The sequence below is a fragment of the Cygnus olor genome, chromosome 5, assembly GCF_009769625.2.
Source record: "Cygnus olor isolate bCygOlo1 chromosome 5, bCygOlo1.pri.v2, whole genome shotgun sequence".
In the NCBI taxonomy this organism is placed as follows: Eukaryota; Metazoa; Chordata; class Aves; order Anseriformes; family Anatidae; genus Cygnus; species Cygnus olor.
In genome coordinates, this window is record NC_049173.1 from 27,503,326 (window position 1) to 27,516,616 (window position 13,291).

A 13,291-nucleotide genomic window follows, 5' to 3' on the forward strand; every position below is an offset into this window, starting at 1 on the left:
GCCTAAATAATTATTTAGAAGTTAGTAGACAACTAATCTTCATTATTTTGAGCTTGTTTCTGTTACTCCAGTGGCACTTGCATATTTCCAAAAGTCAGCAAGTATTCCTATAAATTCTGTAAGAACTGCTGAATATAGCTATACAGGTTGGGAAAGTCCTGCTAAGCCTTCTATCAAGAAGAACACAGTGCTATTTTTAACTAATATATTCACATTCATCATATGCTTTTTCCTCTTTTCCAGTGAATGCACAAACCATGGCAAAAAATGCAAATATGATGAACATGGTATGTTGACAAAGTTGTTTTCATCTTGGTAGGGTACACTGAAAGCACTCTACTCTGTGTGTCAGATACCAAAGAATAACATCCTCTTTTGATTTACAGAATGCATCTGCATTTATGAAGGACAGACATATAACTATAACGACGTGATCTACAATACTACAGATGGCATAGGAGGGTGTATTGTTGCAATCTGTGGTCCCAATGGAACACTGCAAAGGGTTGTGTATGACTGTCCAATCTCAGCATCACCCACACCATTTCAATTCAGCACTACGCCACCTGCCACTACTTCCACAGGTACATACTTTATAGCCTCTAAGAGCTTATTCTATTCATTAGTGAGTAAAATATAGCTACAATATAACCACTAAATCTCATTTTTTATTGGCATTTGTTTTCAGTCAATATTTAGCAATCAAATTAATACAAACAAATAAATATAGAAAATAAAATAACTTCCAAAACAACAAAATGGAAACCACTTCACACTGCTTTGATACTATTATTTCATTTGTTTTCATGGCAAACAATAAGGAAACAGTATGACATTTATTATCTCTAAATGTAACTATTTCTATACCTGGAATAATCTTTACTGAATGAATAGATGACTCATTATGTTTCCTATTAAATTACCAAATGATTACTTTGTCTAGAATTCCTGGTAGGGTACATGGTATGTGTAATTACAGTACTAAGTGGACTACTCAGATAATGGCATTGAGATATTGAAATTTTCATTCTAAGTTTCATGGTATTTTCTTTTACTCTTTCAGTTACAGCATCACCAACAACATCAGTATGCGTTCATGAAGTCTGTCAGTGGTCAGAATGGTATGATGGAAGTCTACTAATACCTGGATTTGATGGTGGAGATTTTGAAACGTTTGATGATTTGAGAGCTAAAGGTTATGAAGTCTGTAGAGCTCCAAAGGCTGTTCAGTGCAGAGCAGAGAAATTTCCTAACATACCACTGAAAGACCTTGGCCAAAGAGTAGAATGCAGTACAACATCTGGACTTATATGTTACAACAAAGATCAAATTTCAACAATGTGCTACAATTATGAAATCAGAATCTTATGTTGTGTTTTTGTACCATGCTCTTCCACACCTTTCATCACAACACCTTATGAGACTTCAACACCGACCACACATATCCCAATTCCAGAAATGACAACCACAACAGCAAGTACCAGTGTCACAACTTCAGCTACAAGCACAGAAAAAACAAGTCCAATTATCAGAACAAGTACTCCTTCAGAAACATCTCTGGAAACAACAAGTACTTCCACTGAGCCCATAACCAGTACAATGCCTTGCCAACCAAAGTGCAAATGGTCCCAATGGTATGATGTCCATTTCCCGACTTTGCAGAACAAAGGAGATTATGAAACTTACCATGACGTTAGATCAGCTGGAAAAGCAATCTGCAGACATCCTGAAAAAATACAATGCAGAGCAGAAAAATACCCACGTAAATCCATTGAAGAAATTGGCCAGGTTGTTCATTGCAATGTATCATTTGGACTTATCTGCAGAAATGAGGATCAAAAAGGAGAACTGCATATATGTCTTAACTATCAGATAAAAGTACTCTGTTGTGATGACTACAGCCACTGTCTAACAACAAGAGTGACACCTACTGTATCAATGGAAACTTCTGCCAGTACACCATCAACAATTCCTACAACTTCTGAAACTTCAACATTCACACCTTCAGTTACTAAAGAAATAACAACAACCACAACGGAAACGACACCAGTCACCACAACTCCTTCAACAGCTCCTGGTTGCATAAAAGAGGAATGTGACTGGTCAATATGGTATGACGTTAGTTATCCAGGATCTGGATATAATGATGGAGATTTTGACACAGTTGAGAACATTATAAAACATGGATACAAAGTCTGTGCTAACAGAAAGGCTGTGGAATGCAGAGCAGTAAGGTTCCCTGACACACCGTATCCTCTTCTGGAGCAACACATTACATGCAACACTGAAGAAGGATTAACATGCTACAATAAAGACCAGCTACCACCAATTTGCTATAATTATGAAATAAGATTTAAATGCTGTAGAAACATAACAGTACCATGCAAAACAACTCAAACGCCATATTCAACCACACAAGAGTCAACAACAGTGACATATTCTACAACTCTAACTACACAATACACGGAAATATCAACGACAGAAACTACACCAGAATTGCACACCAAACATAAAACAACCACTGCATCAACAATACCACCAGAAACAGAACATATTCATAGCAAAACTACATCAACACCAACAACACAAACACAAACAGAAAAAAAGACCACATATACCACATTACCAACCACGGTCACGACCTCCACCTCGACAGCGCCCACCTCCTCACAACCAACAGCACCCAGCTCAACTAGCACCAGCACCTTCACACCAACCCCTACTGTCATCCCCTCAACCAGCACGACTTACCGCACGGAAGCCACTACCATCTGTCAACCTGAACTGTGCTCCTGGACGGAATGGTTCGATGTTGACTTCCCCGCCTCAGGACCAAACCAGGGAGACTTCGAAACATACCAGCACATCCGGGCTGCCGGGAAGGAAGTCTGTCAACAGCCCAAACAAATCCAGTGCCAGGCGGAGGACTACCCCGAGATTTCCATCGAAAACATCGGGCAGGTTGTACAGTGCGATGTCCACTTTGGACTGGTGTGTAAGAACGAAGAACAGCCTGGTAAATTCAAGATGTGCTTCAACTACAAGATCCGCGTCCTCTGCTGCACCCCTAACTACAACTGCCCACCCACCACCTCACCTACCACCAGCCCCACCAGCACCATCATCCCAAGCACCGTCACATCACCCACCACGGTCACGACCTCCACCTCTACTAGCTACTCCACCACCACAGCGCCCACCTCCTCACAATCAACACCACTAAGCTCCACCAGCACCAGCACCTTCACGCCAACCCCTACTGTCATCCCCTCAACCAGCACGACTTACCGCACGGAAGCCACTACCATCTGTCAACCTGAACTGTGCTCCTGGACGGAATGGTTCGACGTTGACTTCCCCGCCTCAGGACCTAACCAGGGAGACTTCGAAACATACCAGCACATCCGGGCTGCCGGGAAGGAAGTCTGTCAACAGCCCAAACAAATCCAGTGCCAGGCGGAGGACTACCCCGAGATTTCCATCGAAAACATCGGGCAGGTTGTACAGTGCGATGTCCACTTTGGACTGGTGTGTAAGAACGAAGAACAGCCTGGTAAATTCAAGATGTGCTTCAACTACAAGATCCGCGTCCTCTGCTGCACCCCTAACTACAACTGCCCACCCACCACCTCACCTACCACCAGCCCCACCAGCACCATCATCCCAAGCACCATCACATCACCCACCACGGTCACGACCTCCACCTCTACTAGCTACTCCACCACCACAGCGCCCACCTCCTCACAATCAACACCACTAAGCTCCACCAGCACCAGCACCTTCACGACAACCCCTACTGTCATCCCCTCAACCAGCACGACTTACCGCACGGAAGCCACTACCATCTGTCAACCTGAACTGTGCTCCTGGACGGAATGGTTCGATGTTGACTTCCCCGCCTCAGGACCTAACCAGGGAGACTTCGAAACCTACCAGCACATCCGGGCTGCCGGGAAGGAAGTCTGTCAACAGCCCAAACAAATCCAGTGCCAGGCGGAGGACTACCCCGAGATTTCCATCGAAAACATCGGGCAGGTTGTACAGTGCGACGTCCACTTTGGACTGGTGTGTAAGAACGAAGACCAGCCTGGTAAATTCAAGATGTGCTTCAACTACAAGATCCGCGTCCTCTGCTGCACCGTTAACTACAACTGCCCACCCACCACCTCACCTACCACCAGCCCCACCAGCACCATCATCCCAAGCACCGTCACATCACCCACCACGGTCACGACCTCCACCTCTACTAGCTACTCCACCACCACAGCGCCCACCTCCTCACAATCAACACCACTAAGCTCCACCAGCACCAGCACCTTCACGACAACCCCTACTGTCATCCCCTCAACCAGCACGACTTACCGCACGGAAGCCACTACCATCTGTCAACCTGAACTGTGCTCCTGGACGGAATGGTTCGATGTTGACTTCCCCGCCTCAGGACCTAACCAGGGAGACTTCGAAACATACCAGCACATCCGGGCTGCCGGGAAGGAAGTCTGTCAACAGCCCAAACAAATCCAGTGCCAGGCAGAGGACTACCCCGAGATTTCCATCGAAAACATCGGGCAGGTTGTACAGTGCGATGTCCACTTTGGACTGGTGTGTAAGAACGAAGAACAGCCCAGCAGATTCAAGATGTGCCTCAACTACAAGATCCGCGTCCTCTGCTGCACCCCTAACTACAACTGCCCACCCACCACCTCACCTACCACCAGCCCCACCAGCACCATCATCCCAAGCACCGTCACATCACCCACCACGGTCACGACCTCCACCTCTACTAGCTACTCCACCACCACAGCGCCCACCTCCTCACAATCAACACCACTAAGCTCCACCAGCACCAGCACCTTCACGCCAACCCCTACTGTCATCCCCTCAACCAGCACGACTTACCGCACGGAAGCCACTACCATCTGTCAACCTGAACTGTGCTCCTGGACGGAATGGTTCGATGTTGACTTCCCCGCCTCAGGACCTAACCAGGGAGACTTCGAAACATACCAGCACATCCGGGCTGCCGGGAAGGAAGTCTGTCAACAGCCCAAACAAATCCAGTGCCAGGCGGAGGACTACCCCGAGATTTCCATCGAAAACATCGGGCAGGTTGTACAGTGCGACGTCCACTTTGGACTGGTGTGTAAGAACGAAGACCAGCCCAGCAGATTCAAGATGTGCTTCAACTACAAGATCCGCGTCCTCTGCTGCACCCCTAACTACAACTGCCCACCCACCACCTCACCTACCACCAGCCCCACCAGCACTATCATCCCAAGCACCATCACATCACCCACCACGGTCACGACCTCCACCTCTACTAGCTACTCCACCACCACAGCGCCCACCTCCTCACAATCAACACCATTAAGCTCCACCAGCACCAGCACCTTCACGCCAACCCCTACTGTCATCCCCTCAACCAGCACGACTTACCGCACGGAAGCCACTACCATCTGTCAACCTGAACTGTGCTCCTGGACGGAATGGTTTGACGTTGACTTCCCCGCCTCGGGACCAAACCAGGGAGACTTCGAAACATACCAGCACATCCGGGCTGCCGGGAAGGAAGTCTGTCAACAGCCCAAACAAATTCAGTGCCAGGCGGAGGACTACCCCGAGATTTCCATCGAAAACATCGGGCAGGTTGTACAGTGCGATGTCCACTTTGGACTGGTGTGCAAGAACGAAGACCAGCCCAGCAGATTCAAGATGTGCCTCAACTACAAGATCCGTGTCCTCTGCTGCACCCCTAACTACAACTGCCCACCCACCACCTCACCTACCACCAGCCCCACCAGCACCATCATCCCAAGCACCGTCACATCACCCACCACGGTCACGACCTCCACCTCTACTAGCTACTCAACCACCACAGCGCCCACCTCCTCACAATCAACACCACTAAGCTCCACCAGCACCAGCACCTTCACGACAACCCCTACTGTCATCCCCTCAACCAGCACGACTTACCGCACGGAAGCCACTACCATCTGTCAACCTGAACTGTGCTCCTGGACGGAATGGTTTGACGTTGACTTCCCCGCCTCAGGACCAAACCAGGGAGACTTCGAAACATACCAGCACATCCGGGCTGCCGGGAAGGAAGTCTGTCAACAGCCCAAACAAATCCAGTGCCAGGCGGAGGACTACCCCGAGATTTCCATCGAAAACATCGGGCAGGTTGTACAGTGCGATGTCCACTTTGGACTGGTGTGCAAGAACGAAGACCAGCCCAGCAGATTCAAGATGTGCCTCAACTACAAGATCCGTGTCCTCTGCTGCACCCCTAACTACAACTGCCCACCCACCACCTCACCTACCACCAGCCCCACCAGCACCATCATCCCAAGCACCGTCACATCACCCACCACGGTCACGACCTCCACCTCTACTAGCTACTCCACCACCACAGCGCCCACCTCCTCACAATCAACACCACTAAGCTCCACCAGCACCAGCACCTTCACGCCAACCCCTACTGTCATCCCCTCAACCAGCACGACTTACCGCACGGAAGCCACTACCATCTGTCAACCTGAACTGTGCTCCTGGACGGAATGGTTCGATGTTGACTTCCCCGCCTCAGGACCTAACCAGGGAGACTTCGAAACCTACCAGCACATCCGGGCTGCCGGGAAGGAAGTCTGTCAACAGCCCAAACAAATCCAGTGCCAGGCGGAGGACTACCCCGAGATTTCCATCGAAAACATCGGGCAGGTTGTACAGTGCGACGTCCACTTTGGACTGGTGTGTAAGAACGAAGACCAGCCCAGCAGATTCAAGATGTGCCTCAACTATAAGATCCGCGTCCTCTGCTGCACCCCTAACTACAACTGCCCACCCACCACCTCACCTACCACCAGCCCCACCAGCACTATCATCCCAAGCACCATCACATCACCCACCACGGTCAAGACCTCCACCTCTACTAGCTACTCCACCACCACAGCGCCCACCTCCTCACAATCAACACCATTAAGCTCCACCAGCACCAGCACCTTCACGCCAACCCCTACTGTCATCCCCTCAACCAGCACGACTTACCGCACGGAAGCCACTACCATCTGTCAACCTGAACTGTGCTCCTGGACGGAATGGTTCGACGTTGACTTCCCCGCCTCGGGACCAAACCAGGGAGACTTCGAAACATACCAGCACATCCGGGCTGCCGGGAAGGAAGTCTGTCAACAGCCCAAACAAATTCAGTGCCAGGCGGAGGACTACCCCGAGATTTCCATCGAAAACATCGGGCAGGTTGTACAGTGCGATGTCCACTTTGGACTGGTGTGCAAGAACGAAGACCAGCCCAGCAGATTCAAGATGTGCCTCAACTACAAGATCCGTGTCCTCTGCTGCACCCCTAACTACAACTGCCCACCCACCACCTCACCTACCACCAGCCCCACCAGCACCATCATCCCAAGCACCGTCACATCACCCACCACGGTCACGACCTCCACCTCTACTAGCTACTCAACCACCACAGCGCCCACCTCCTCACAATCAACACCACTAAGCTCCACCAGCACCAGCACCTTCACGCCAACCCCTACTGTCATCCCCTCAACCAGCACGACTTACCGCACGGAAGCCACTACCATCTGTCAACCTGAACTGTGCTCCTGGACGGAATGGTTTGACGTTGACTTCCCCGCCTCAGGACCAAACCAGGGAGACTTCGAAACCTACCAGCACATCCGGGCTGCCGGGAAGGAAGTCTGTCAACAGCCCAAACAAATCCAGTGCCAGGCGGAGGACTACCCCGAGATTTCCATCGAAAACATCGGGCAGGTTGTACAGTGCGATGTCCACTTTGGACTGGTGTGCAAGAACGAAGACCAGCCCAGCAGATTCAAGATGTGCCTCAACTACAAGATCCGTGTCCTCTGCTGCACCCCTAACTACAACTGCCCACCCACCACCTCACCTACCACCAGCCCCACCAGCACCATCATCCCAAGCACCGTCACATCACCCACCACGGTCACGACCTCCACCTCTACTAGCTACTCCACCACCACAGCGCCCACCTCCTCACAATCAACACCACTAAGCTCCACCAGCACCAGCACCTTCACGCCAACCCCTACTGTCATCCCCTCAACCAGCACGACTTACCGCACGGAAGCCACTACCATCTGTCAACCTGAACTGTGCTCCTGGACGGAATGGTTCGATGTTGACTTCCCCGCCTCAGGACCTAACCAGGGAGACTTCGAAACCTACCAGCACATCCGGGCTGCCGGGAAGGAAGTCTGTCAACAGCCCAAACAAATCCAGTGCCAGGCGGAGGACTACCCCGAGATTTCCATCGAAAACATCGGGCAGGTTGTACAGTGCGACGTCCACTTTGGACTGGTGTGTAAGAACGAAGACCAGCCCAGCAGATTCAAGATGTGCCTCAACTATAAGATCCGCGTCCTCTGCTGCACCCCTAACTACAACTGCCCACCCACCACCTCACCTACCACCAGCCCCACCAGCACCATCATCCCAAGCACCATCACATCACCCACCACGGTCACGACCTCCACCTCTACTAGCTACTCCACCACCACAGCGCCCACCTCCTCACAATCAACACCATTAAGCTCCACCAGCACCAGCACCTTCACGCCAACCCCTACTGTCATCCCCTCAACCAGCACGACTTACCGCACGGAAGCCACTACCATCTGTCAACCTGAACTGTGCTCCTGGACGGAATGGTTCGATGTTGACTTCCCCGCCTCGGGACCAAACCAGGGAGACTTCGAAACATACCAGCACATCCGGGCTGCCGGGAAGGAAGTCTGTCAACAGCCCAAACAAATTCAGTGCCAGGCGGAGGACTACCCCGAGGTTTCCATCGAAAACATCGGGCAGGTTGTACAGTGCGATGTCCACTTTGGACTGGTGTGCAAGAACGAAGACCAGCCCAGCAGATTCAAGATGTGCCTCAACTATAAGATCCGTGTCCTCTGCTGCACCCCTAACTACAACTGCCCACCCACCACCTCACCTACCACCAGCCCCACCAGCACCATCATCCCAAGCACCATCACATCACCCACCACGGTCACGACCTCCACCTCTACTAGCTACTCCACCACCACAGCGCCTACCTCCTCACAATCAACACCACTAAGCTCCACCAGCACCAGCACCTTCACGACAACCCCTACTGTCATCCCCTCAACCAGCACGACTTACCGCACGGAAGCCACTACCATCTGTCAACCTGAACTGTGCTCCTGGACGGAATGGTTTGACGTTGACTTCCCCGCCTCAGGACCAAACCAGGGAGACTTCGAAACATACCAGCACATCCGGGCTGCCGGGAAGGAAGTCTGTCAACAGCCCAAACAAATCCAGTGCCAGGCGGAGGACTACCCCGAGATTTCCATCGAAAACATCGGGCAGGTTGTACAGTGCGATGTCCACTTTGGACTGGTGTGTAAGAACGAAGACCAGCCCAGCAGATTCAAGATGTGCCTCAACTATAAGATCCGTGTCCTCTGCTGCACCCCTAACTACAACTGCCCACCCACCACCTCACCTACCACCGGCCCCACCAGCACCATCATCCCAAGCACCGTCACATCACCCACCACGGTCACGACCTCCACCTCTACTAGCTACTCCACCACCACAGCGCCCACCTCCTCACAATCAACACCACTAAGCTCCACCAGCACCAGCACCTTCACGACAACCCCTACTGTCATCCCCTCAACCAGCACGACTTACCGCACGGAAGCCACTACCATCTGTCAACCTGAACTGTGCTCCTGGACGGAATGGTTCGACGTTGACTTCCCCGCCTCAGGACCTAACCAGGGAGACTTCGAAACATACCAGCACATCCGGGCTGCCGGGAAGGAAGTCTGTCAACAGCCCAAACAAATCCAGTGCCAGGCAGAGGACTACCCCGAGATTTCCATCGAAAACATCGGGCAGGTTGTACAGTGCGATGTCCACTTTGGACTGGTGTGTAAGAACGAAGACCAGCCCGGCAGATTCAAGATGTGCCTCAACTATAAGATCCGTGTCCTCTGCTGCACCCCTAACTACAACTGCCCACCCACCACCTCACCTACCACCAGCCCCACCAGCACCATCATCCCAAGCACCGTCACATCACCCACCACGGTCACGACCTCCACCTCTACTAGCTACTCCACCACCACAGCGCCCACCTCCTCACAATCAACACCACTAAGCTCCACCAGCACCAGCACCTTCACGACAACCCCTACTGTCATCCCCTCAACCAGCACGACTTACCGCACGGAAGCCACTACCATCTGTCAACCTGAACTGTGCTCCTGGACGGAATGGTTCGACGTTGACTTCCCCGCCTCAGGACCTAACCAGGGAGACTTCGAAACATACCAGCACATCCGGGCTGCCGGGAAGGAAGTCTGTCAACAGCCCAAACAAATCCAGTGCCAGGCGGAGGACTACCCCGAGATTTCCATCGAAAACATCGGGCAGGTTGTACAGTGCGATGTCCACTTTGGACTGGTGTGTAAGAACGAAGACCAGCCCAGCAGATTCAAGATGTGCCTCAACTATAAGATCCGTGTCCTCTGCTGCACCGTTAACTACAACTGCCCACCCACCACCTCACCTACCACCAGCCCCACCAGCACCATCATCCCAAGCACCGTCACATCACCCACCACGGTCACGACCTCCACCTCTACTAGCTACTCCACCACCACAGCGCCCACCTCCTCACAATCAACACCACTAAGCTCCACCAGCACCAGCACCTTCACGCCAACCCCTACTGTCATCCCCTCAACCAGCACGACTTACCGCACGGAAGCCACTACCATCTGTCAACCTGAACTGTGCTCCTGGACGGAATGGTTCGACGTTGACTTCCCCGCCTCAGGACCTAACCAGGGAGACTTCGAAACATACCAGCACATCCGGGCTGCCGGGAAGGAAGTCTGTCAACAGCCCAAACAAATCCAGTGCCAGGCGGAGGACTACCCCGAGATTTCCATCGAAAACATCGGGCAGGTTGTACAGTGCGATGTCCACTTTGGACTGGTGTGTAAGAACGAAGACCAGCCCAGCAGATTCAAGATGTGCCTCAACTATAAGATCCGTGTCCTCTGCTGCACCGTTAACTACAACTGCCCACCCACCACCTCACCTACCACCAGCCCCACCAGCACCATCATCCCAAGCACCGTCACATCACCCACCACGGTCACGACCTCCACCTCTACTAGCTACTCCACCACCACAGCGCCCACCTCCTCACAATCAACACCACTAAGCTCCACCAGCACCAGCACCTTCACGCCAACCCCTACTGTCATCCCCTCAACCAGCATGACTTACCGCACGGAAGCCACTACCATCTGTCAACCTGAACTGTGCTCCTGGACGGAATGGTTCGATGTTGACTTCCCCGCCTCAGGACCAAACCAGGGAGACTTCGAAACCTACCAGCACATCCGGGCTGCCGGGAAGGAAGTCTGTCAACAGCCCAAACAAATCCAGTGCCAGGCGGAGGACTACCCCGAGATTTCCATCGAAAACATCGGGCAGGTTGTACAGTGCGATGTCCACTTTGGACTGGTGTGTAAGAACGAAGACCAGCCCAGCAGATTCAAGATGTGCCTCAACTATAAGATCCGTGTCCTCTGCTGCACCGTTAACTACAACTGCCCACCCACCACCTCACCTACCACCAGCCCCACCAGCACCATCATCCCAAGCACCGTCACATCACCCACCACGGTCACGACCTCCACCTCTACTAGCTACTCCACCACCACAGCGCCCACCTCCTCACAATCAACACCACTAAGCTCCACCAGCACCAGCACCTTCACGACAACCCCTACTGTCATCCCCTCAACCAGCACGACTTACCGCACGGAAGCCACTACCATCTGTCAACCTGAACTGTGCTCCTGGACGGAATGGTTCGACGTTGACTTCCCCGCCTCAGGACCTAACCAGGGAGACTTCGAAACCTACCAGCACATCCGGGCTGCCGGGAAGGAAGTCTGTCAACAGCCCAAACAAATCCAGTGCCAGGCGGAGGACTACCCCGAGATTTCCATCGAAAACATCGGGCAGGTTGTACAGTGCGATGTCCACTTTGGACTGGTGTGCAAGAACGAAGACCAGCCCGGCAGATTCAAGATGTGCCTCAACTACAAGATCCGCGTCCTCTGCTGCACCCCTAACTACAACTGCCCACCCACCACCTCACCTACCACCAGCCCCACCAGCACCATCATCCCAAGCACCGTCACATCACCCACCACGGTCACGACCTCCACCTCTACTAGCTACTCCACCACCACAGCACCCACCTCCTCACAATCAACACCACTAAGCTCCACCAGCACCAGCACCTTCACGCCAACCCCTACTGTCATCCCCTCAACCAGCACGACTTACCGCACGGAAGCCACTACCATCTGTCAACCTGAACTGTGCTCCTGGACGGAATGGTTCGATGTTGACTTCCCCGCCTCGGGACCAAACCAGGGAGACTTCGAAACATACCAGCACATCCGGGCTGCCGGGAAGGAAGTCTGTCAACAGCCCAAACAAATCCAGTGCCAGGCGGAGGACTACCCCGAGATTTCCATCGAAAACATCGGGCAGGTTGTACAGTGCGATGTCCACTTTGGACTGGTGTGTAAGAACGAAGACCAGCCCAGCAGATTCAAGATGTGCCTCAACTACAAGATCCGTGTCCTCTGCTGCACCCCTAACTACAACTGCCCACCCACCACCTCACCTACCACCAGCCCCACCAGCACCATCATCCCAAGCACCGTCACATCACCCACCACGGTCACGACCTCCACCTCTACTAGCTACTCCACCACCACAGCGCCCACCTCCTCACAATCAACACCACTAAGCTCCACCAGCACCAGCACCTTCACGACAACCCCTACTGTCATCCCCTCAACCAGCACGACTTACCGCACGGAAGCCACTACCATCTGTCAACCTGAACTGTGCTCCTGGACGGAATGGTTTGACGTTGACTTCCCCGCCTCAGGACCAAACCAGGGAGACTTCGAAACATACCAGCACATCCGGGCTGCCGGGAAGGAAGTCTGTCAACAGCCCAACAAATCCAGTGCCAGGCGGAGGACTACCCCGAGATTTCCATCGAAAACATCGGGCAGGTTGTACAGTGCGATGTCCACTTTGGACTGGTGTGCAAGAACGAAGACCAGCCCAGCAGATTCAAGATGTGCCTCAACTACAAGATCCGTGTCCTCTGCTGCACCCCTAACTACAACTGCCCACCCAC

At 52.4% G+C, this 13,291-nt stretch overlaps 1 protein-coding gene across 1 annotated transcript in view; it reads left to right on the forward strand.

Annotated features, from left to right (window-relative positions):
* LOC121070590 (mucin-5AC-like) overlaps positions 1-13,291 on the forward strand; it is a 168,781-nt gene that overhangs the window by 141,195 nt on the left and 14,295 nt on the right. Inside the window, 5 exon segments of the mRNA XM_040557952.1 lie at positions 244-287; positions 387-584; positions 1,070-7,837; positions 7,869-7,912; positions 7,915-13,290. Of these exon segments, the coding sequence (XP_040413886.1) occupies positions 244-287; positions 387-584; positions 1,070-7,837; positions 7,869-7,912; positions 7,915-13,290 (12,430 nt within the window).